Genomic DNA, 27,025 nt, shown 5'->3' with positions numbered 1-27,025 from the left:
TAGGGAGTATGGAATGGGGTGAAAGGATTGAGGAATGTATAAACTAAAGGGTACTATGGGGAGGAGGGAGAAAGGGTTTCTAAAATCTACTTCTATTACTTATAAAACTTATAGGGCTTACAAAATTAGAAAAATAAAAAAAGATTAGGGGCTTAAGGCATCAATATCTAAATTCAAGAATAGAGAAGCCAAGTTCATCTGTTGTGCTATAGCAGATCTAACTATCAAAGAGGCAATCCTACTTGTAAGTCAGCATTAAGGCAAAAAGTTCTCAATCTGTTCTTATCAAGAAGCGCTTCAAAAACATTGCCAGGATGGTAATACTACAGAATAATATACTTCAAATTCACTTTACTTTCAACTATGAAAATGATTACTTTTCTTGTATCTGAATGTTGAGGGCAGCTCTATAGCATTGTGTTCTACAGCATTATAAAAAAGCAAGGACATGTAATTAGATTCTCCCAAGTAAGACTGAATCTGTTGGAAAGAACTGGAATGCCTTTTAATGATATCTCCATATTCTACCCTTACTATGAAAGCAATATTAAGAGGAAAAATGGACCTTTAGTAAAAGTTTCAGACATGCAGAGAGTAAAAGTCCATTTTGTCATTCCTACCCTAAAAAGAATTTGTGAGATTTATGGTGAATACAGACTATAATTATTACAGTAATGATGGTACAATAGATTTAAAGATGGAAATGAATACATATAACACAGCAAAAATAATTAAATTTAAAAAAAAAGATTTTAAAAAGTAATTTTTAAGTATCAGTTCTAAGAAAGAAAATAACTTCCTCAATAGCAGGGTTTCAAATGTTCCTGCCAAAATGCATAAACTCAAAATATTTTTGAAAATCTTTATAAAAAATAATTTACGTTAGGATGCTAAAATTTCTTCTTTAAATTCAACACCCATATTCTAATATCCACTGAAAAAATCAGGCCAAATACATCCCTAACATTAATGCCTTAGGATCACTAGATTAATCCATTCTGATATGAATAAACATTTCCATTTAAATTACTTCCAAGAGCAAAATGTACTAAATTTCTAGTATAATGCATTGTAGACACAAAAAGGCTGGCAACTGGTTGTGACTGTAAACTAGACAGTCTGTCATTCTCTTCCAGTGTAACTGTCATTTAATTTGAAAACTGTCTTTTTTAATCCTTTTTCAAAGTATGAAAACATTTAATTAAAATAATCTTGCTAAATAAAACTAAACATTCTGTAAAGCAGATTATAATACCACAGAACTTGCACTTTGCTTAAAATGTCACCTGTAAAGTTTTCCATAGTTCAGGTGGTGCTTTTAATAAACTGCCTTATCCCAACCCACGAATTGTTTTCCACCTTACTCTCTCCCCTGTCTGACTGGGAAGGGGAGTGATAGAGCAGCTGGGTGGGCACCTGGCATCCAGCCAAGGTCAACTCATCACACATAGTATACTAATTTATACATTATATGGAAACACAAAAAAACAGGTCCTTCTATGGTAACTGAAAATTTCATATCCTATTGAAAAAAGACAACTGAGAAAAAAGGGGAGATGTCCTTTCAGAATTGCTCAGCAGCACCTAGTTTTCTTGCTGAAGTAAATTTTAGTATCAAATATTAGAAGACTATTGAAAACTACTTGTGACCATTCCATGAGATTTCATAATAGATATATTATAATCAAAAGATCAATTAAAAGATTTATCATATGTATAACCAATAATGAAGCCAATTACATATGTAAAAAAATTTTGTATAGCATAAATATTAGGAATAAAAATATTTCACAAATTAAACATGAGCAGAAATACTACAAACCAGTTAGAGTAACAGACACAAAATTAATTATTTGTTAAATAATTTCAGTGTGAGACTTAAATTCTAACATAAGTAGAAAATGAGGAGCAAGAATATTTTCTAACATGGTTATGTATCATAGAAATTGATAATTAAAATGTTAATGCTTGTGAAATATCTCTCAATTTGTAGATTAATTTCAGGTCCTAATACCATATTTATATTAATTTATAGCGGTTTAATTAGTGGGGGATTTTAAACTCGCTTTTTTTAAAAATTACCTTTCATCTAACAGTGGTCTTCATTACTGTTATAACTTCCAGAAATATCAAACTGTAAGCAATTATAAATCATTAACAGAATTTATAGAAAGACACTAGAATGATACTTATCCCTTAGTTATTTACAGCTTCAAAATCTTAATTTGGACAGATATATGTATTCAAACATGCCCCATCTTGACTATGACTGAGCATGGTAAAAGATCACTCTTAGCTGACTTTTTGTACAAGAAAAAACCCAAGAAGATAATATAGAGCAAAAAACATCAGCTGAGCTATATGGGATCAAAAGCAATGTAAAGATAAACTGGTGTATGGAAAAATAATGTGATAGCATCTCCTAATTAAAGAAAAACCAAGCTGGGATGACTATTAGGTGAAAAATTCAGATATTTAACCTCTTACAGGCAGATGCAGAATATACATCTTGAAAAAATATGATATGTAATAATTTCTACCAGCTATCACTTTTTGAAATACTTTGGTACAAATACAAATAAATAAATAAATAAATAAATAAACAATACAAATAGAAATACAAATAAAGAAATGAATTATAAATAAATGCTTTAGTCTCCTTAGAAGATGTTTTGGAGAAGAATTTGTCTTTCATCTCCAATAAATTCGGTTTTATACAGTATAATTCAATCATCATATTCTAAAACAACCCTCTTACAATTCTAAAAACATGTTGCCTCAAAATTAGCAACTGACTGCAAAGAACAAGTACTTGTTTTGTCACGTTGACATTAATCTTTTGAATGCATAAGGTCCTTTTAACATCATTTAAGTGTTGTCTCATTCAACCTGTTATGAGTAAATAAGCTGTTAAGAAAAGTTTTCTAAGTATGCTGTATAGAAAACTAGGGCTGATAAGGTCACTGAGCTTGTTTTTTTGATTTCATCTTAGAAAGATTTATTGTAGCATAGTGACTAATACCAGAGACCTAGATTTCCCATTTCTATTGTACTTTGTGTCAGTAATAGACTCATTTCAGGCAATTATTTCAATTTTCTTTTATTAAGTCAAGTTAAATTGGTGCTAATTGGATTGCAGAAAATTTGAAAGGTTGTCACCTATTTTGAAGTATTTTTTTCTGTCTTTAGACAAGGTTTGATTTCCACTCTGATTGGGAAAGCAAAGAGAACTTTACAAGATAAGATTAGACCACAGGAAACAAAGTAATTAAAACAATTACAGATTAATTTGCTTTGCCTAAAACTTTGACAACATTCGTTTTCATTAAATATTAATTTGTGATCTAAGATATGCATGCATGACTTTTGAGAACTATATCCACCCATTTAAAGTGAATGTGAGAACCAGAGGGATAAAATACAGAAACATCACCTATAGCTTGTGCTGTCTGTTATTTAGATATTTGAACTTTAGAGACGAGCAACAGAGACCATCAGAAGTAGAAATCTACCTAAGTAAATTAATTCTTGGTTTATTGGTGAGCCCAGTTATGAGAGCCTCAGATCAAGCATCAGATCTTACTGTATTTAACACTTTCTACTAAAAATAATTTCAAAAATTCATAATCTTGTGACAGGCCAAAGGAAACACCATACAAAAAGTCTAGAATTTAATGGCACTCCTGTTAAAACAGTCTGATAGTCCCAATTATTAGTACTGAAAAGCATAGATATTAAAAAGGTTTGAATTGGTTTATCAAAATTCCCTCCAGTTCCTGCCAGTATCTAACCCTTTCCACTGGTGGTGTGCTCATACTTCAAATGTGCTTGTGGGTCTAAAGTGTGACACTACAATTTACTCCCAGAAATTGTAAATCGGGGGTGGAGGGAGGGGAATTCCAAATGCTTGCCAGCATCATGACATCTTTGCTATAAGGACTGTGATGTGCCCGGTGGAGGATTTCTTTCTTCTCTTTGTTTGAAGCAATATGATACTGATATCACCTTGTCTTGGGCTCTGCTTGGGTTTCCCTTTACACCTTTCCCTATCACAGTCCCTTTCTTTCTCCCAGGCTACCTGCCTGGCACTGCTTCCCTGACACCCCACCCCCAGCCCCCCATGCACACAAATGGCTGTGGTTTGTCAGGCAGTGACAGGGGGAAGGTATCACCCCCTCACCAGCGGGGTCACCCCTAGACCTGAAGTTGGAGCAGGGGAGGCAGCAGTCACTGACCCATGTGCAGGGATTTAACTAGCTGATCAGGCCATGGCAAAGGTTGAGCCCCTGCACTGCTGGATCAGCACACAGCCGGGGTGTAAGCCTGATGAGGGCAGAAATCATATGTACTGAATTACAAAATGAAAAAATGAAGCTACACCTAAAGATATAACACTTAAGAGTTACAGTTTATTTCACAGTTGAATAAAGGGATGCAAAACAAGATAAATGTGAAGACAGTGCAAGTAAAATCTATCAATTCTTGTCTGAATGTGGAAACATCATGACAAAAATACCATAGTTGTCAATATTGTCAGAAGAGGAGGTAATGTGATATTGTCACATTGTAGCTGGGCAAGTTGCAAATACCTATACTCTGAAATAATATAAGTATAACTTTGTGTAAAAAAACTATATTCATATTTAATTCCTCATCCGTCTATAACATGAATGCCTTCAGAATATTAAGATTATTATTATTATCATAGGTTTTAATTTTCTCCTCTATTAGGCATGTTTTAGGTTGTCTGTAATAGCCTTATTTAAAACTGAAGCACTTATGCATTTTTACAGTCAAATGGCAATAAAAGACAAAGTTTGTTCTATAGCTAAACACTCAACTTGGCTTTCCCTTCTTGGGATACAAAGAATCCCACTATTAGTAAAGCAATATATTATTCACACTACAGTTTAAATGTCACATAAAAAATGAGAACAATACTATGCCTGGAGGATTTTCAGACTCAACTAGACAAAGACCTGAGCAGCCTGGTTTGACACCATAGCTAACACTGATTTTAGCAAAAGATAAAAAATAAACCTGATTTATTTTAATTCAAGAATGAAATTTCCCCTGGATAGCTTGACCTGGTAGCCTAGTGACAAAATGCATGGGATCAGAAGTATGCAATGGGTCCACGGAAGCAGATGAAAATACTGCAAGAATTCGATGGTGGTATATGAAAATATTACTTACGACTAGCATGTGTTTCATTATAGCCTAGTAATTTTCTTATGCTTTCTAGTAACACTCTAATCACACACTGAGACTCTATGCAGGCAAGCAGGAAGTAGATACACTAGGAAATAATATCAATAACTGAAAATAATCTTAATTAATCTTAATTACTGATGAGAAAATGTATTATTTAGAACATGGATATGACTTGAGTATCACAAAAGTAAAGTTCTTCCTCATATTCAGGTGGAACTTCCTGTACCTCAGTTTCCACTCATTGCTTCATGGCACCACTGAGAAGAGCCTGGCTCCATCCTCTTGACACCCTCCCTTCAAATACTTGATGAGATTCCCTCTCAGTCATCTCTTCTCGAGGATGAACAGGCCCAACTCCCTCAACCTGCCCTCCTAAGAAAGATACATCAGTCCCCTAATAGCATATTTAATATAGTATCATAGAATTTACTGAGTTGGAAGGGACCCACTAGCATGATCGAGTCCAACTTCTGGCTCTGCACAGGCCACCCCAAGCATCACACCAAGTGCCTAAAAGTGTTGTCCAAATGCTTCTTGAACTCAGGAAGGCTTGGTGCTGGGATTGCTTCCCTGGGGAGCCTGTTCCAGTGCTCAATCAATCTCTGGTTGAAAAACCTTTTTCTGATATCCAACTCAAACCTCTCCTGACTCAGCTTCCTGCCATTTCCTCAAGTCCTGTCACTGGTCACAAGGGTGAAGAGATCAATATCTGCCCCTCTGCTTCTCCTCATGAGGGTGTTGAAGACAGAGATGAGGTCTCCCCTCAGTCTTCTCTTCTCCAGGCGGAACAAACCAATTGACTTCAGCCACTACTCCTAAGGTTTCCCTTTTAGACCCTTTGTAAGGACATAAAGAGCACAGTTGCCTGTGTCAAACACTGCTAAGGCCGCAGAAAGACTTTGTCATGAAATAAGCACAGAATGGAGCAAGAGGATGACACTAACTCCAGGCCTGGTGGAGGTAAGAGCTGGTTAGCACATCCTGGGTAACATCCAGACAAAAATTCCTACTGTGGCAAACTGCTTGTATGCATGTCCCCAGTCAAATAAAGATCACCCCAAGTTATGGAACAGATGGCATCTGTGACCAGCAAAAACCACCAAAGCCCCCCCCCAAGTATGCCTCTGTGGATACCTGGAACTTGGACTGTAAGTTAAGCCACCACAGTGGGAACTTGAATTAAGATAAAGGTGGTACTACTATCTGGGTGTTATCTCAGACTTAGGAGGAGGTTAACAAAGCCTGGTATTTTCCCTTTCCCCCTTACAAGTCAGTTCAAAGCTCTGTCAACAAGCCCCACTAGCTCCTGTGCTAATATCTCAGATGCAGGTGATGCAGATCCTAACTCAGATGCAGATGTCACCTGTCAGTAGGCCAGGTGTTGAGTAGATCATCCTATGGTCAAAAAACCAGACTTTTCTGATTACGTCAACCTTGGAGCCCTTCACTGACCTGATGGATCTGCCTATTCCTGTCAATACTATTCCTTGTTCTGGAAGGATTGGGTTAGGCTTAGGGAAATCACTACCTGTACTCCTGATCTTTCAACCGATTGTCCCAAGGCTCTGCAGTCTCTTTTGATTGCCCCTGGACTTCTCTTTGTTATTTCATTGCTGTCAGCTTGAACAATCAATAACAGATAATAATCAGAGGCCCTTACTAGACAGGGAGAATTTTCCAGTGATGTCCCTTATCTGAGCCCCTGGGAGGCGCTAATGTTTGATTCATTTAATTAGCATAGCACACCACCTTCGCTATTTGGTTCAAATGAGAATTTCACAACTTATAATAGTACTTTAGGCTGGCTGTGGGGAAATAAAACAGATCTAAGCCATGCAATCAGTGAGACCCAGAGAGTAGCCCCATAATATTCTTTTTTCCACTACAAGTTAGGGAAAAAAACAGTAGAATTGTTAAGAAAGTTACTTGATTCTTAGCATGAAATGTCAACTCATTCTACATTAGTCAGCAAAATAGTCTCCATGAAGTCGTCTACTTCTCTGATTCCTATTGAGGATAAAAGACACAGATTCCTGGCAGAGATAGCTCCAGAGAACAAAACATTCCATGATGCTGCCATGGCTATGCTTTTCAGAAGTAAAAAGCACAACTTTACAGTAACTGGTCTAACATACAGAATGTTGTATTCTGCAAAATGAAAACATCTCTCAGCAGTCATTTAGTTTTAGATATGTATTGCTGTGACCAATTGAAATATCCACAGGTTTTAAAATGATGAATTACTTGTTTCTATCTAACTAGTTCCCAGTCATGAATTTTTGAATGCATAGTAAAACAAACCAAAGCATGAGAAATAGTTATTAAAATATTCTTATTTAATTTAAAACATTTTATTTTAGAAATGCTACAATAATTGAGTATAAAAGATATTAAGTACATTTACAGCTTACACAAAGCTCAAAGAAATATCTCAGAACTACAGAAGAATAGGCTGGCATTATGATGTATAATGTTCTTTTGTGGTGCTTTCGCATCAGAGCTGCTTAAAAGTTCCTTTGTCACAGCATTTGTAGCAGAGCAATTTGTGTGGAAATTGAGATTTCAATCCCCCGGGCCTTGGTAACTCTTACTGAATAGAAACTCCTTTAAAGCATGCACAATGACATACTTGAATATATTCAAAGATCCCTCCAAAGTTACACTTGCTGAAAAGTACAGACTCTCCTAGCTAGCAGTAACAGCTAAGGAACAGATCTTACAGTTGCATCAGGGCTTTCTCAAATTTGTTGTTGGTATAATTAATACGAACCACTGATTTTAGCTCTAGAAGCCCTAGATAATTTAAATTCTCAACAAGTACCTTCCTGTAATAAGATCTAGATATAAACACTTAGAGCTATAGAATCATCAAAGTCGGAAAAGACCTCTAAGATCAACCTCTAAGTCCAACCATTAACCTGGCACCATGTTTACAGCTAAACCATATCCCCAAGTGCCACAGCCACATGCCTTTTGAACATTTCCAGGGAGGGTAATTCTACCACTTCCTTGGGCAGCCTGTTCCAATGCCTGCTCACTCCTTCAGAGGAGAGATTCTTCCCAATATCCAAACTAATGTTCCCCTGATACAACTTGTGGCCATTTCCTCTCATCTTGTCACTTGTTACCTGGGAGAACGACACCCACCTCACTACAACCTCCTTTCAGGTAGTTGTAGAGAGACATGAGGTCCTTGCTCCCTCAGCCCCTCATCATAGGACTTGTGCTCCAGACCTTCCACCAGCTTTATCACCCTTCTCTGGACACTTTCTAGAATCTCAATATCCTTCTCATAGTGAGGGGTCCAAAACAGAATATAGTATTCAAGGAGCAGCCTCGCTGGAAGTGCTCACTTGATTCCCTAGTACTCACCTAACCATAAGCTCTCAAATGTTCTTAAAGCCCCCTTTAAGTATTGGAAGTATAGTCCTATCCTCTGCATTCTTCATTTCAAGTAGCTCAAAAAAATCTTCAGGGAAAGATTCTACATCTGCTTTACCCTAAATTACTGGTCTGATAGGTGATTTGATATTATCTATTTCAGTTACTAGCCATTGCCTCAGTTTGATTAAATATTCCTTTTCTGTTAAATAGTATGTGGGTGTCCTAAGAAGGATATTTATGTAGTATATAGACCATCATGATAAAAAATAAAGTTAAACCACAAAACTTCACAGAAGCACTTTCATAATTAGGATACAGTGTTTAACCATGATTCTATTGCTGGTTTCCTGGAGAAAGGAATTATTATTGTTGCTGTTATAATTATTATTACTACTACAATTATATATAAATTTTGTGGTAACGAGACAGAATCTACAAAAATGGTGTCAATATTCTTGAATGCCTCAGCAAAGTCCATTATTTTGAGAGAGACAACCAGCCTTTCTGAGAAAGTCAGATGCTGAAGGACTTTAGAAACTAGAAAACAGAGAAAAGAACTATCAGCATGTCTAGGTAGCGTAATGCAATAGAGTGTTAGAGTCCCGAATAAAGATGTTCAGAGCAGAACTACTTCAGCCATATTACTATGGCTTTGTATTTGACTCTAGTGCCACCCTTTAGAGGAAAAACAATTACCCTGGGGTTGCATTATTCTGATGCAGCTGTTTCTTTTTTTCCATTCAATACAGCCTGCAAATTTTGAACTGTCATATACAATACGCTTACTGCTGTCAGTTGTATGAGTGTAAGGGAGCACCTTCCTCCATTTTCACTAATAAATGAAATAATTGTTCTCAAATGTTTCCAAATCTACTTAACACGGAGCAACATTTCACATAAACTGGCAGAATGCATAGATGGCTCACCTACTGGATATTTTACATTGAAAATATTTCTTCTGGGTTATTTTGTTTTGAGAGCTTTTGGTTTTGTTTGTTTGTTTTTTCCCATTTTGTATTAATTATTATTATTAAACAGACTAGCCACAGAAAGAGAGAAAATGTGGGGGAGAATGCATCATCATAATCTTACATTATATGCAAGAATTAGATTCAAGGCATTTTTCTGGTCAATAGGGAGTGATGTGTGCAAAAAGCAGCAGAAGTCATTTGAAATTCTCTATTAATTTAGGAACCACTCTGAATATGCAGGAAACTTGGAGGAAAGCGTGAGAATCAAATCGCGATTTTCTCCCAATCCATGATATCACTCTAAGCAGTGGATACAGTGGGAAATGGGTCTGGTTCTTAGCATGTACATGACTGCATGAACAGTGTTCTTTTTAATATTATAAAGTGGTGTTTTCTACATTGCTGCTGTTCGTAAATAATAAAGTTTCTTTTCAGCAGTCAAAAATAAGGAGCAGCGCTAGTTCTATTCCTCTTCTACTGACGTCTATAAATCCATAAAAAGAAGCTGGTTCTGTTTGAAGATAAATAGTAATTAACTGTACAACACATTGGTGAAATCACCTTAGAATCACTATACTAAATACATTTAAATTAGACAGTAATTAGCATGAAGAACAAACACTTCACATTTAGATATTCTTTGCCAAAAGACTGGGATTTTTCTCCCTAAAGGCACAGATCTGTAACCCAAAACAATTATATTTCACTAAACAAGGGGAGTATACTGTCATCCAAGTTCCTAATCACCAGATTTAATTTATATACACATTGAGAGTTGTTGTTGCCAAATGCTCATTATGAACGGACCCATAGCATTGCATATTTTGAGCATAATCTGTACAAAAAATTAGATAGTTATTGACTTTGTCCCCCTAAGGACCAGAGACTTAGCATGAGCTATAGAGACCTTTCTTTCTTATAAATAGAATTTTCAGCTGTTCAGTAACTTCATTTCTTTGAAACTGCAAATTTCTCTACCTTTCTAGTTGAGGTCACTGCTATATGGCATGATAACCTTTGCAGACTACATAAAATAAATGTTTCCTCAAATAAGAAAGTATGTGCTGGACTATGACCTACTGTTTCTGAAGCTGTAAATACAATATTTGAAATCAAATTGTGAAAAAGTCACATCCAAATACTGAACTTGGGTAACAAAGATTAGACACAATAATCTAACTTGGTTTCTGTTGTGGCATACAGAACACTGGGCTAAACATTAATTCCGGTATTCAATTCTTGTACTGTAATTCAGTACCCTATGGGCTACCCCTGAAGATGCTGAGAAAGCCGGCTTATATCCTCGAAAGGCTACTTACTATTACGTCTGAAGAAAAATGGAAATTGGGAAGGTCCTCAGTGACTAGGAAAGGGAAACATTGCATTTATCACCCCAAAAAAATGAAAGGATGATATGGGGAGCAATAGGTCAGTAAGCCCCAGTTTGGTCCTTGGGAAGATAGTGGAGAGAATCCTCTTGGAAGCCATTTCTAGGCAATAGAAGAAGCACGTGGATGGGAAAAACCAGCATAGGTTGAGAGCAGCCCTGTAGAGAACTTGTGGATACTCAATTGGACATGAGCTGTCAATTTGCACTTGGAGCCCAGAAAGTCAACTGTATCCTGGGCTGCATCAAAAGCAGGTGGATAGCAGGTTGAGGAAGGGGATTTTGCCCCTCTACTCTGCTCTTGTGAGACCCTACCTTGAGTGCTGCATCCAGCTCTGGAGTTCTCAAGACAGGAAAGGTGTGGACCTATCGAAGTGAGTCTAGAGGAGGGTCACAAAAATGATCAGAGGGTTGGAACACCTACGAAGAAAGGCTGAGATGATGGGGTTGTGCAGCCTGGAGAAGAGAAGGTTCTGAGAAGACTTTTATTACAAGCTCCCAATACTTAAAGGGGTCTTGTAAAAAAGATGGGGACAGACACTTTAACAGATCCCATTGCAATAGGATAAGGGGCAATGGTTTTAAACTAAAAGAGGGAAGATTTAGACTATACGTAAGGAAGAAATTTTTTGCGATGAGGGTGGTGAGCCACTGGAACAGGTTGCCTGGAGGTGGTAAGGGCACCTTTCTCTGGAAACATTCAACCCAGGTTGGATGGGGCTCTAAGTAACCTGATTGAGTTGAAAATGTCCCTGCTGACTGCAGGATGGTTGGAGTAGATGACTTCCAATGCAAGCTGTGATTCTATCAGTTTATCAAGGGACAATCATACCTGAGCAGTCTGATTGACGTTTATGATAAAATGACTAGGTTTGTGGAAGAGGAGACAGCAATGGATGTCACTTATCATGACTTTAGCATGGTTTTGACACTGTCTCCCACCAACGTTCCTGTACCTAAGTTAGGACTGTATAGTCTGGAAGGGTGGACAACTGGACTGGCAAAAAGTTAGCTGGTTGGGCTTAGAAGGTTGTGGTTAATTGATCATACTCTATCAGGAATTTTGTTAAAAGAGAAGTATCCTCAACTCTGTCACTGGGCTGAGACGCCTGGAAGGCTTAAGACTGACCTTGAGTAATGAAACCCAAAAAAAGACAACTTTGAGTGCCTCACACTCTTCCATTTTTTATGTCAATAGGTCCCTCTTCCCACTGAGAACCAGGTCCACTTTTCTATTGACCTTTCTTCTGTTGTCAATGTACATACAAAAAGCTTTCTTTTGGCTTTCCACATTTTCTCTATTCTCAATTCTAGCTGAGCTTTTCCTTTTCTGCTTTCAAATCTGCAGACCGGGGCAATTGCTTAATACTCCTCCTAAGTCACCCGTTCCTGCTCCTTTCACCAAATATGTGCTTCTTTTCTGCAGCTGTTTTCTATTCATCCTTGCCCGCTCTCTGCCATACCTTCTTGAACATTCTCTTCCAGGAAAAAAAGTGTAACAATTGAAACAAAGCTGCCACCAGACTAAGATTTAATGATTTAAAGTATGGCTTAAGGCTCTACTTAGTAGGCAGTAAGTCATTTTGAGAGGAGTAAGAATGTTTGTGTCCTGACCTTGGCCCTCAGGAGAGACAACTAGCATTGTAGACTTAGCACTTCAAGGCAAATACTCAATGAGGTTGCACCTGGCTCTTCTAGGTTTTTTCTGGCCCAGGAAATCTTTGCTGAATAGTGTTGAAGCTCAACAAGTCCAGCAAAAGTATCCCCTCCTTTTCTTATGGATCAGGCTAATCACAGCATGGGCATTATAACACTTCTCAGGAAAATGCATAAAGTAAATTTGCACCCCCGATGCAGTTTTCACCAAACCTAAAACTCCCCAAACTTATGTGAATTCTCTAATCCTTAAAGTAAAGGCAGACACCACTACCTCCAAATTTAGTACAGAAATACAGATCTGTCAGTCTTCGTGTTGGATTTGTTCTTGGTGTGCCAATCTGTTTTGGCATCTTGATGTATAAGCTGCATCTTGCTTTGACATTTCAGGAAGTGTGCCAAGAGATTCCTCTCCTCTGACTCTAAATAAGTAGTCACTTCAGTTAGTTGTGTAGTTGCTCTTCTTCCTCTGGATATCAATAGCAAGGAAGGCAGACAGAGGCTTGAGGAGTGCAGATGTAATCACTGCCACAATTGACTGGCAGTATAAAGCTGTAGAAATAGGTGGGAAGGTCAAAAAAGATAAAGTAAACTTCTTTCCCTTTTCATTGATTAGATTTTGGGGGACATTTTTATTAGTTCAGCCTGTTGTATGAAAAGCAAAAGAGTTTTCATTGTCACACAGACAAGATGAACAGCAGGTTCCTAAGCTCAGGATAAGGAAGGCTAGGCCTCAGAGCCGACATAAAAGACAAAATACAAGCTGAGCTATTTAAGCCAACATTTTGACTTGGTTTAACATGCAACTTAAGTGCACAGTCACTTTCAAATATCAGTTTGTACTCAACTCATAGAGAAAATAGGACTGAAAGGGTAGATCTGTGCTGAACAGAATAGCTATTTAGAATTATGGAATAATTACTGCTCTGCAGAAAAGATGACTGAAACCAGTGACTTAGTGGTACCTACTCATTTTTAGGTATCTTTTGGATGACACCCAATAATTGGCAGTTTGAATGAGAATTTTGAATTTGTATGCCTCAGTTTATTCTATTTTATCCACTGAAATATTATTTTTAGTATTGGCTGGAGGTGTTAAAGTGTTGGGGGAGCTGCAAGGCACCTTCTGTGAGGAGAGACCAGGGGTTGCCTCATGACAGACACAATTCCATCTTTCTCCAAAGAATCCACTGTAAGACACAACTGAGCCCCTCAGTCAAGACGGTGGTACCTCTGTGAAAACATATCTAAGAGAGGGCAAAACACTGCACAAACAAAGAAGAGGGGAAAACAGAAACAACCCTGTGAGCACCAAGGTCACAGAAGGAGGGAGAGAAATTGCTTCAAGCACTGAAGCAGAAACCTCCCCACAGGCCATGGAGAAGACCACACTGGTTCAGGTATTCCCCTGCATTCTGTGGAGAGTACTCCCAACACAAGTAAATATCCACACTGCAGACCATGGAGAACTCCATCCAGGAGCAGGTGATTATTTCCTGAAAGAATGCGAATGGTGGAGAACCCATATTGAAGTAGATATATATTGAAGGACTATAGCCTAGGAAAAGTACCTATTGCAGGAGCAGGGGAAAAGTGTGAGAAGGAGGAAGCAGCAGAGAGAAGTTGTTATGAATTGACCACAACTTCCCACTCCCCATCTCCCTGTGCTGTTCTTGCAGGGAGGTGGAGGATTTAGCAATGTGAAAGGGTGTTAAGGGAAGAGAAGAAAGAAGGGAAACTGTTGTTTTATATTGTGGGTTTTTTCTTCCCATCCAGAAGTCTATTTTAATCAGCAATTAAATATATTATTTTTCCCCAAGTCGAGGTTGTTTTGACTGTGATGATAACTGGTAACTGATCTCGTGGTCAGTTTTGTGTTGGAAGGGACATTAAAGATCAGCTAGTTCCAATCCCCCTACCATGGGCAGGGATCATTGCACTAGAGCAGGTTTCTTAAAGCCCCATCCAACATTGCCTTGAACACTTCCAATGATAGGGCATCCAAAGCTTCTCTGGGTAAACTGTTCCAAGGGTCTCACCACCCACACAGTGAAGGATTTCTTCCTAATACCTAATCTAAATCTACCCTCTTTTCGTTTAAAGCCTTTCCACCCTTACCATACCCAAAGGTACCCAAAGGCTGCTATAAGGTCTGTTCAGAGTCTTCTCTTCTGCAGGCTGAACAGCCCCAACTCTCTAGTCAAGGGAGAGGTGTTCTAACTCTGATCATTTTTGTGACCCTCCTCTTGACTCACTCCAAAAGGTCCATATCCTTCTTGTGCTGGGAAGCCAGAGTTGGACACAGAGTAATTCAGGTGGGGTCTCACAAGAGCAGAGTAGAGGGGGAGAATCATCTCTCTTGACCTGCTGACCCAACTCCTTTTAATGCATGCTGGGATAAGGCTGGCTTTCTGGGCTGCAAGTGCACATCACCAGGTCATGTTGACCTTCTTGTCAACCAACACCTCCAGTCTGGGATTGCCCCACCCACATGCAAGACCTTGCACTTGGCCTTGTTGAACTTCATGGGCCCACCTCTCAAGCCTGTCAAGGTCCCTCTTGATGGCATCCCTTTCCTCCAGCAGGTCAACTGCACCACACAGCTTAGTGTCATCAGCAAACTCACTGAAGGGTGCAGTCAATCCTACTTTCCATGTTACTGACCCATGAGTATTTTCATCTTTAATTTCTTTTCCTATTTTGTTGATGAGGGAGGTCGAAAGAACAACTGGATGAGCAGCTGGCAGAGGGACAAGGTCAACCCAACACATTTAAAAAAAAAAACGCTTTAGTCTTTGAAAGAGATCTTCGATTTACTTAACCTGAAACAAAGATCGGAAAATAAAGACTTAAGAAGGACCAAATCTGTCAACAAAGGCAGTAACAACTTGGTAATCCTAGAATCCTTTCAAATGAAGCAAGTAGGAATGAACAAACAGAACTCTACAGTCAAAAAAATTGTATAATTATTAAATCCATTTTGCAGCAGACTTAATGACCCAGACACTTAGGGTTTATACTTGAATATAAAATAAATTTTTCATTAACATGAAAATTATTTCACTTGAGGTATGTCTGAATCATCTCGGTTATATTTTGACATAAGGTTGTTCAGATGGCAAGATTTAGAAGAAGTGATTAACACTTCAATCATGAAAACGACCTTCAGGGTAAGCGATCATAGCACATTATGTTTAATTACTTATTCCTTTTAAAATGTTACATTGAGCAGCTGAAGTGAAAGTAATAGTAGTGTATACATTACTATTTTTTAATATCAAACTCAGTGGAATATGGATACATGTATATTTTTTATATTTTATTCTTTACATAATTGTGTACCAGCACACATTCAGAATGCAACATCAGACTGATTTGTGTAAATGAAGATATAGCTATACTCATTGATTACATTTCCTTATTTACTTTTAGTTTTAATTTGCTGTTTACATTCCATTTAATTTAATAATTCCATAAACAGTCATGAGAGTTCCACTTGTTTGCAGTTTATTTTCAGATTCTCTAACAAATGTTTGGCTATCAAGCCAAAATTAAATCTGACATAGCCTTTGATGTCCTCATATTATGAACAAGTTTCCTGTACTTATAGTAATGTTTATGAAATAAAAGGATTCTGGAATCATACAGAGAAAAGCAGTCCCTGATTAAGACATGTTTCAAAAGCTATCTTAGTGTAAAAGAAGACTATGGAAACATGGTGTTTTCTTACTCAAAATGTCTACCTTCTATGCACATTAAGTCTCATATTCGGTACCTTACGAAGCAAAATATTTAAGGTTCTTTGTTTCTTTACATTTGTAGTACAAATTTAGCAGTTCATGTTATAACCACTAACACTCATTATTCCAGCCAATGAATGGCTGATTGTTTAGACAAAACACGTTTTAGGTTCAGTGACTCAGGAGGCATCTTCCATATTATGTTTTTATATCTAACACTTGGGTACCACCAATGTACAACAATAAGCAGTAACAAATGTTACTGCTTGAGCAAAGAGCTATTCTACTAGGACTTTGTCAGTGATTTTTTTCATTTAGTTCTATAAATCAGGCCAGATTTTCCTCATGTAAAAATGGGAGGTATGGAACAAGAGTAATCAGACTGGAGAATGAGAGTGCAGAGAATTTTGCAGCTACCTGCTTATCTAGAAACTATATGCTGTGCTTCTGTTAAGTTTCTTTATGTTATGTAAGCATTTAAAAAAATAGTAGTTTTCCAGGCCCACATCTTTCAATATAAAATTTTAATGCTATCTCAAATAATTCAATAATTTTTACAATGGAGCATAAAACTTGGAAAAAGTAATGGTGTTTTTGCGTACTTGAAAGAGAGTGCTCAAAATATGTAAAGAGACAGTGTGCAGCTTTAGTATGTTGAAGTCATAGATCTGAAGGAACAACATATATCTGTTTACAAAGATCATTTTGGGCAACAAGGATGTATACTGTATATATACAGTTGCTAAAGAGCAAATAAATCTAAAATAGCAGCAGCTGATAGAAATTGAATAATTAGATCTTGTGTCATGAAGAATAGCTAGCAGAACTGAGCAGTATTGTTTCATAGGGCAACACTGGCCAGGCAAAACCAATTACAAAACTGAGAGGCACTAAGATGGGGATGGAAAGTTCATGTCACTGGGTCAGCTGCATCTGTGATGTGGCTTTTCTAGCCAGTATGATTGAGGACAACTAAACATACACGCTAGGCTACTGCACAAGAGGGGATGCAGTAAGAACTAGAAGGTATTTTAGAAAAAAAAAACAAAACAAACCAGAGGAAAGGAACTGTGTACTTTTAAAAATGATTAGTTGATTATTTGGCATTATTATTTTGTTGCTTTTCTTCTCTTTCAAATAGAGCACTCTTTTATTAAGTCACTTCTCATTTTTGGAAAAAAAAAAACCAGTTTCTTGAATGCCCAGACCATATAAGTTTTATTTTCCAAAGTACCTGTGATGAGGGATTTAACCATGGCGCATTAGTGATGTCTAAGTCTTAAGAAGACCATTGTAGCTGCCAATTAAATCCTGACAGAAAGAATACACCTGTGTGTTTGTCATCTGAACTGTGATCACCTTTTTTAAGGGTCTACATGAGCTGCAAAGCAGCAGATTTTATCTTATCAGTATGGAGAAAATTCTATATTTTAATATTTAATAAATTATTTTAATGTATTTTTGTTAAAGATCTATTTAAAATTAAATAAAAATATGAAAAATGCAAAATAAATCCAAAATAATAAAAATTTATGGAGAATTTAAAATATTAAGTGATACATTAGATGCCAAAATTTCAGAGGTAGCAGAGCAGAGATCAGTGTCTAAAAACTGTGTTCTCCAAGACAGTAAATTACATGATAACCAGAAAAAAAATCAAAATATCTGATGAATATTAATAATTTTAAAATACTTTTTATAAATTAATTGAAATATGAAATGAACCTTTGACCTAACCAATTAAATGTACTGTAATTTGTTTCCATTCAACTTCATAAGTCTATAATATTTTAACAGTCAATGATTAAAGTTTTCACTGTACATCAATTTTTTTTTTAAATTCAACTGATCATTGAAAACAATTCACACTGTCACATACCTTTAAAGGTGTCTGGTCTATGAAAGAAAAGTTGCTTGTAAATTAATGAAATTACTGAAGATTAAAGTGGAATTACACCTGTCTTTCAAAGAGTTAAATGAATTCCTCTGTTATAAATTCAGTACTGTGAATATTAATATTTTGTACTTATGTAGTATTTTCTTTCACTAGTTATAATTTCACAGCTTGGTACCCTGAAACAGTACAATTACCTTTGTTAAATTGAATATGAAAAGTCAGCTATTAGCTATTTGAACTGTAATTTCTATAAAAAGTTTCTAAAACATGAAATTATCAGTAAACTAATTTAAAATTCTGTATGTTTGCCAGGGAATCATGCACTTGACATGTGCTTTTTGCTTCATAATCCAGAAAAGCAATGTCTTACTCTGAAAAGACCTCACTTTAAAATGAAATTACTTTCACTCCCTTCTGGGCCTGCTAACACTGCAATATGATTTTAAAACTTTAGTTCAACTGCTATACTTTTTATTGCATGAATTATTCTGGACTCCATCTAGCTGGTATGTCACACTGTTTGGTTGCCCAAAGAGTGTCACTTTAAGGAGGGGGAAAAAAAAGGTCACTGGTTATAATTAAGTGATGGGCAACCGATCACTAATTTTTCAGTAATGTTTCAGTGCTTGATAGACACCTTGATATCACACTATCCCGTTAGTAAAAAACTAACACTAAATACTAAAGAAATATTCTTGTAAATATACTAACAAAATTTGTACTAAAAAATAAGTACTTGTAATAGTAAACAACTACTACAGCTAATTGGGAAAAAAAAATCACAAAAACCCCTCCCAACATCCTATCCTAGTTGGTTAAATGTGTTAGGGAAAAGAACTAAAGTCAACCTTTATGCACTTGAAGCACTTAAGAGACTTTAATTTGAAAAGGAACAAGCAGTCTGCAGCTGTGCTTTCCTTTTGATTGTTCATTATTGACTCAGCAGTTTAAGACAGCTGGTTTAATATCTATTAGTTAGAAATTACATCTGCAACACCACTCCCTAGCGAACAGAAGTTTCTGTGACAGGCAAAAAGTATTATTCAGAACACAGGCCATCTAAAGAAAATATCGCAGGGGCAGGAGGGGGAAGATTTAAAAGTTTTAGGCAAGAAAATTATATAGATTTTTTTATTTTTCTCTGAAATGTCAATAACAATTTTGAAGAACAGTGCACAAGTGATATGTGGACTAAAGTTCACGGTGAATGGAAAAAGAATATACAACTATATATGTATTCCCAAACCTGTACTTGTCCTTTGTTCTGTGGAGAATTACATTCCTCTCAGTTCAGTGGATGAAAAATTGCATCCTTTCTTATCTTATAAATTATGTGGTATTCATAGCAGGCTGGAATATGTAGGAAACAACATTTTATGCAGAAAGAATGCAGAAATGATACAACTTGAGGCAACAACTGCAAACATTTCTGCAGTTGTATGATCCCATGTGTTTTCAGGTTGCTTAAGCTGGATCTTTCAAAACACTAGGTATGAACTAGTTCTGCAGTACACAAAGCATTTAAATAAAAGTAAACATCATTTTAAGGAAATTTTACTATATCTCTACCCATCAATTATTTTGTCATTATTCTTTAAAAATGCAAAGATTAATACTAAAGATAACAGTTTAGGTCCAATAGGTCAGCAAAGTCAAGCTGTTGCCACGATTCTGTGCAAATTCAAATGACAAGGTAACATTTTATTGTGTTTGCAAAATTTACTCTGTATCTATGGTAGTAGTTCTTTTCTTGTCTGAATTAAAAAAAAAAACATTGATTTTCTTTGTTTTATACAATAACTCTTTTAATGGATTTCAGCTGAACTTATGGGTGACTAGAGAAATTATAAATCAGGTCTTGATATAAATAAGCTTGAGATACTTCAAAAGAATTGTATCAAAGTTCTATTTGAGTTAATATTGATTTATCCTCCAAGAAGGAGATGCTTCTGTTTACTCTTCCTTGGTTTATTTGAGGCCTTTGCTATAAAATTAAAATCATACAAAACCTGTGAAATAAGCTTCTTGATTGTGGTAGAGAGTGGATCATACCTGTGAATCCAGGTAAACAGAAACACAGATAGCCTCCAAGCCTGTTGATGCAGCTTCCTCCATGCAAACAAGGCAAAGTTTCACACTCATTTACATCCATCTCACACAAAGACCCATAGTACCCAGGTGCACAGTTACAGATGAATCTTCAGAAAAAGGAAAATCAGGTAAGTCAACAGAAGTAACAGTGTGATCTATTCCAATATTTTGAAGCTTTATGTATCTCCTGATGTCAAGTTGGTGTCTCTAATTCTCATCCATATTAAAATAATGAACAGACTTTTCTAATTTCCATCTTTCTGAAGCAAGCAGAGTGATTTACTCTTTGTTAAATTATTAGAAAAAAATGGGCACAGTAATTTTAATTGAAGGTATAAGGAATGACTTAAGGACTAGTAGTCTTTTGGCCCAAGTCTTGTAGAGTGCTGTTGAAAAACACCTAGTACAAGTTTTTCTCTTGCTTTCATTTAACTTTTAGTAAACTTTTACATTAGGAAATGTCACTGTTGGAAGCTGAAAAAAGAGATGTATGTAGCAATCTAACTCAAGATCAATTTTCTTCTATTTCAGTCTTTTTCCAAATAAATAAAATAATAACAAAAAATAATAATAAAAAGAGTAAGAGACATTTTCCCTTCTAATTTCCTTCCAGTTTGCATATGGACAGAAAACTGAGTCAGTAGGATTTGCCTGCTTTACTTTAACATCAAATCCTTGTCACATGCTTAAGGTCCCTTCCAAATCTCAAGGCAGTAAGCAGAATTAACATAATAAAATCAGAGAATCAGATTTCATTTAGTAGTCACTAGCCTGTTAACAAGATCCAGGCAAGTTCCATTGTTTTTGCAGGGTCTTGATAAGCATTCATTGATCTCCACTTCACATAGGGTCCCAGTAAAACCGTGTTGGCAGGAGCACCTAACAAAAAGGATGTCAGTACATTAATTTTTAGTTCATTCGAAAGAGTGCAGAAAAACACAGCAGATACTGAGAGGTATGAATTTTGTGATACCAAAATCACATTTGCTTTTTTTGGGTCATTACAAAGGACTATATTTTAACAAGCTTCACAAGTACAGTGTCTGCAGACCAGTAAATAAGACTTTTGTCATTATGAGCTGAAGGCCACAGGCTTTGTGCTAAATGCACTGTGCAAGGGCTTATGTAGAACTTGCCTTGGCCTGAGCTGGTTTTTACTTGTTTTGACACCTGCCCTGGAGCCAAGTAACTGATGCCTCCTGTGCTATAGCTTCAGGTCTGCAAATAGCACCTATGGTGAGAGTGCAAGACACTGGGATGATCATGGTGTTACAAATAATAGCCTTTTGTGTCCCACATTTGAAGGATGCGATGCCATCCTCCAGAAGTGGGCTCATGGGAATCTTGTGAAGTTTAGTAAGACCAAGTGCAAGGTGCTGCACCTGGCTTGGGGCAACCCCTGGTATCAATATAGGCTGGGGGATGAACAGAGATCAAGAGCAGCCCTGCTGACAAGGACCTGGGGGTCCTGGAGCATGAGAGACTGGACATGAGCTGGCAATATGTGCTTGCAGCCCAGAAAGCCGATTGTATCCTGGGCTACATCAAAGGGCCAGCAGGTCAAGGGAGGTGATTCTGCCCTTCTACTCCAGTCTGGTGAGACCCCGTGTAGAGTGCTGCATCCAACTCTGGGGTCCCCAGCACAGAAAGGACATCAGCCTGTTGGAGTAAGTCCAGAGGGGGCCACCAAGAATGGTTAGAAGGATGGAGCACCTCTCCTATGAGGAATCTCTGAGAATTGTGGTTGTTCAGCCTGGAAAAGAGAAGGCTTAGGGGTGACCTAATTGTGGTTTTCCAGTACCTGAAAAGAACTTACAAGAAAGAAGGAGAGGGACTTTTTACAAGGGTATGTAGTAGATAGGTCAAGGGGGAATGGATTCAAACTAAAAGAGAGTACATTTAGATTAGATATTAGGAGGAAGTTCTTTGCTGTGAGGGTGATGAGGCACTGGAACATGTTGCCCAGAAAAGTGTTGGATGTCCCATCCCTGGCAGTGTTCAAGGCCAGGCTAGGTGGAGCTCTGAGCAACCTGATCTAGTGAAAGGTGTCCCTTCCAGTGGCAGGGTGTTTGGAACTAGCTGATCTTTAAGGCCTCTTCAAACCCAAACCATCCTATGATTCTATGTGAGCTGGGGAAACTGGTAAACAGTGCAGAGGAAGTAAATTGTGATAAGAAAATATACAGAAAAGGCTCCAAGCAGACCTGAGACAAGATGAGAAAACCCCTACTGTAAAAATCGATGCCACCGACTTGTGGTAATACTGCCAATTCTTCTTGAGGAAGACCAAAATCACTGATCACAAGATCCAGACATCGTGAGAGTAATCATAACAAATGATACAAGAGCAACATAATTGCAAGATTTCTTACATAACAACTACAACTAAATTGTTCATAAAGATTTTCTATTAATTTCAACTCAGATTATTTGCATTATTTTAACAGGACTAACAACAACTGTTTGCTGGATTTTATTAGAATCTTAAGATCTTAATTAGCCCTACAATAGATTCTTGGGTTCACATGTATGGTGTACATGTATGACTTTTTGATCACAAGAAGATTTAGACTGTAATGTAGCTATCAAACACATTGAAGGTCAACAGACATTAGACAGGTAAAGCACCACACCAATAGCTAGATGATGAACATCCATCTATCATACTGTATATCTGTCATTCAAATAATTATCCTCACCTGTAGTGGTTGATCCCATCCACGCAGAGACCTTCATTTTGGCACGGATGGGAGATGCACTCATCACTGTTAACTTCACAGTAAGTACCTTCAAATCCTGAAACATAGATTACATTGAATGAATGAACTCTACTACACGATCTAAATATAAGGGTCACAGCTTCTCTTGGAGGTTTGCCTGTCTGAGTCTAGGAACAACTTAGACAATTAAAGTGGCAGGCCTGAGAAACCTGCACTTGAAGCCATTCAAGCTGCACTTGAAGCCATTCAAGAAAGAGCTGAGGGAACCATCAGCAATGACTGCCTCTTCTTTTTGGAGCATTCAAGCTGAGGCTTTTTGCCCTGGGTGTCTGACTGACCTGTGTTGCAGCCATGTGCATGCCTAGCCATGTAGCTGCTTATTTGAATGCTGACTTTGGTCTTCAGAGTAGCTTCTTGGCTTGATCTTGGATCTATTCCATTCCCTGTAGCTTTGACTGGTGCTCTGGCATACTGTGCTGATCCTAGATACAGCCATTGGGCCTGCCCTGCTTGCCATATTCATATACTGTCAGAGAGCAAGGTCCCTGCCCTGGCAGCCAAGGATTCCTGGCTTACCTTTGCTCGTGGAGCAGTCACTGCTCGCTGACTCTAAAATCAGGGCAACAAGCGGAAGGAAACAATCCTAAAAGAATTTTCTCCAATTATTTTTGTCCTTAGCTTCAAATAATTTCCAGACAGTGTATGAAGTCCTAGGATACTTTAATGAACCAGAGAGAACAGATTTGGTAGGAGTATCTGTTTAAATATACTGGGGAAATGTAACCCATTTTAAAAGACTGAAAAGGCTTTCTTGGGGAGTGCAGAACAAAATCAGAAACTAAAAGCTAATTCAGTAATTAATATATTACACAGCATAGTGGAAGTTAGAGAGACCACATTTATTCAAAGCAGTCAGTAGCTGAGAAAAAAAAATTAAGTGGTTTTAATATTTAAATGAAGAAAAAATGTGATTAAGATCTTATCTGCACAGTACATTACTTGCATAATACATTACATCTACCTGTGTAAATGTTCCAGAATATACACTAAAAAGAAATAAGTCATCTTTCAGTGATACATGAACACTATTTCTGCTCTTAGCATACTACATCTTAAAACTTCCACCTAAATAAATGTTCTGCTAAATACATGGTTGTGTTAAAATTCTATGCATACAGTGGCTAAACTATAGCTACTTAGTTGAATTTTGCACAAATTAAATATATATGTTTTCAATTGAGGTAATAATGAAACCACTATAATGAGTAAACTATTTGCATTGTAATGAGAATACACGACTGCTGATTGCATGTTGACTAAAGTACATTTATGGTGTTCAACAAGCATTTTTGAACATCACTTAGATTAAAAAATTAAATTAAAACAACTATAAAAACAGCCATTGAAATTCAGTATATATTACTATAAACATGATGAAGATTTTATTGGATGTTTTGTTAAAACAACAAGCAAAAATTGTTCCCTACACATTTTTAGATACCCAAATAAGGATAAGAATTGCTTTTATTGCTATATAATGTATTTTTAGTTTTCAAAGTACTTAATGAAAGTGGGGAGATCATGAACGACAACAGTTAGAATAGTATGGCATATTTTTATCTGGAGAAAACCATTACTGGAAAAAACAAATGTCTTGGTCAGAGTTGTAGGGAAAACTGTAGAAAGAAATCTCTGCTGGCACGTATGTTCTAAATGTGAGCCCACATCAAAGTAGTTGGTATTTTATTCTTAGCAAAATTATTTCTGTTTAACAGCTTTCTGGGCTAGACCTGACTGAAATGAGCTCTTAATATTTGCTGAAGGTTTCAGAGCAGTGTCTGTTACAAAGGTGAAAAAATAAAGCCTGGAATGTATCTCAAACTAACCCTTCAATTACAGTCACTTATACTGCTATGATGTTATTCTTTTTTTCAGAAATGTCATGCTTCAGGAAATGAAAGGATACCCTCATTTATTTACTAATTGTATGATATTTGACAAAAAAACCCCCAAAACACAAACACCCAACGGTAAAAGAATTGCCATAATAAGGAAAAAATTATCTGTCCCAGTGTACTGCTTTGAAGTAGCTCCCTCAGCACAGGCAACCTTGTTGTATTTTGAATGTTTTAGTTTATTATTTGCAAATGGGTCTGAATCAGAGTAAACAATACAAACATTTTTCTTATCTGTAGCATGTGTAATATGCATCTTAATGCTGCGATTTGAACCTTCATCTATATCTGCCTGTAGTTTAAGGAAAAAATAAAAGAACTGTAAACTAGCACTCCAGAGACCAAGTTCAGTACTAGACCTGGTCACTGACACACACAAAATAATCAGTAGCTGTTCTATTGATATGTGCCACTCAAGTGCCACTGGATAAGAGCAGAAAAGATGGTAACATGTTTCTCTAACTCTGGCTTAATTAAGAAATTGGAGGCCATAGTGAGAGACCAGGATCCACAAGACCATTTGTAGTCAACGTCAGCATCTGTGATTTCTCATTTATTTGTAATGTTTGATATTTTTGAAACTAAGCTTCATTACAGAGTATAAGGCTATGCCAATGGGTAGGGGAAATGCAGCTTCACTGAAATTAGTACATTTAAAGAGAAAGGAAACCAATGTAATACTATGAATAACTCAGAGATACTCCACAAAGCTTGCACACCCCATAACCAAACAGAGCAGGTTATATTCCTGAAACTAATACATATTCATCACATTTCTATTACATATTTATTACACTTCCTGAATACATGCTAATTATTTCCATGGACTTATGTGGACATGGTTCTGGGTCATCTGGTGAATCTTTTCTACTAAAGAGTATCTCAAATATGTGGTCAAGTCATAATGTACTTCTCTTATCATTCTTTGCTCTAACACGCAGTCCTTGTTCTCAAAACTGAAACATCTGCTAGTACATATTAGTCTCTGATACAGACAAATAAGGAAGTAATAGCTGGCAAAAGACACAAGATCAAAACACTATTGTACTCAAGTTACAAGAATTTTCCCACATCTTTGCCCACTGCTGCATAGACTCCCTTTTAAAAGAAAATATCACTTATTTGGTAACAATCCTGGTAACAGGCTTGCTGCTGTAAAGTGGTTTTTATTTGTTAAACATATTTTGCTGTATTTTTCCGATCACATTAGAAAAACTGAAGATGTAAACAGAATCTCACGGCCTTACTAGTATCTATATTTTTTTTTTAAATCAAAGGGATACAGTACTTAGTTTGAAACACTTATTATTTTATTGAAAATGTATAGCCATTTTTGAGGAAGTGAAATGCATCTCAGAAATGTTAACACTTTTTATAGTAACAGAGAACATTTTCCAGATTGTCAGAAATTAACAGAGATGAAAAACAATTGAAAATCATTACAGTAGTTTGTGTTAGAAAATCTACATTTATTTCTCTATATTTCTCATTGTCACAAAAGTGACTTTAATTATATGAGGTCTAGAAATGTCTTAAATGCTGTTACTTAAGATGGGACATTCCTTCTGTTTTTCTGAAATATAGGAAATGAATCCTGCATGTCTTAACTCTGTCTATGAGATTTTTGAGAGCTGCAAAGTGAAAGAATATGCAGAGTATAGAAGCTAAATATCTACTGTCATACTTATGATCATTTTTATCTCTTTTTTCCATTGCAGAGAAATACTACAGAATTGACCTCTGCAGGTGACATGGGGGACTAACAGGACCCTAAAAGGATTCTTTCACCGTAAGTCCTCTACTATTTTATTCATCGATGCAGTATAAAGGACTATATTTATATTTGTCTCCTTACCATGAACCATATATGAACCAATGTTTGCAAGAAGCAGAGATGTCACAGCTGCCCCCTAATCATTAGTTCAGGTACTTAGGTTATTCAGCATAACAAAGGCAGGTACATATATCAAAATCAAAAGTGTGTAAAATATTAGGCTCTGTAAAAAGGCT

At 36.8% G+C, this 27,025-nt stretch overlaps 1 protein-coding gene across 1 annotated transcript in view; it reads right to left on the bottom strand.

The window, feature by feature from the left end:
• The window catches only part of EYS (eyes shut homolog), an 868,863-nt gene that overhangs the window by 430,256 nt on the left and 411,582 nt on the right, over positions 1 to 27,025 (bottom strand). Inside the window, exons 24-26 of the mRNA XM_027698171.1 lie at positions 23,040 to 23,136; positions 21,112 to 21,219; positions 20,302 to 20,447 (exon numbers count right to left, since the gene is read on the bottom strand). Of these exons, the coding sequence (XP_027553972.1) occupies positions 20,302 to 20,447; positions 21,112 to 21,219; positions 23,040 to 23,136 (351 nt within the window). The remainder of the gene's footprint in view (positions 1 to 20,301; positions 20,448 to 21,111; positions 21,220 to 23,039; positions 23,137 to 27,025) is intronic.

This window comes from Neopelma chrysocephalum, unplaced genomic scaffold (genome assembly GCF_003984885.1).
Source record: "Neopelma chrysocephalum unplaced genomic scaffold, ASM398488v2 Primary Assembly neopelma1_23b, whole genome shotgun sequence".
NCBI classification, from domain to species: domain Eukaryota; kingdom Metazoa; phylum Chordata; class Aves; order Passeriformes; family Pipridae; genus Neopelma; species Neopelma chrysocephalum.
The sequence above is the reverse complement of the archived record's forward strand: the minus strand, read 5'-3'. Positions and strand labels throughout refer to the sequence as shown.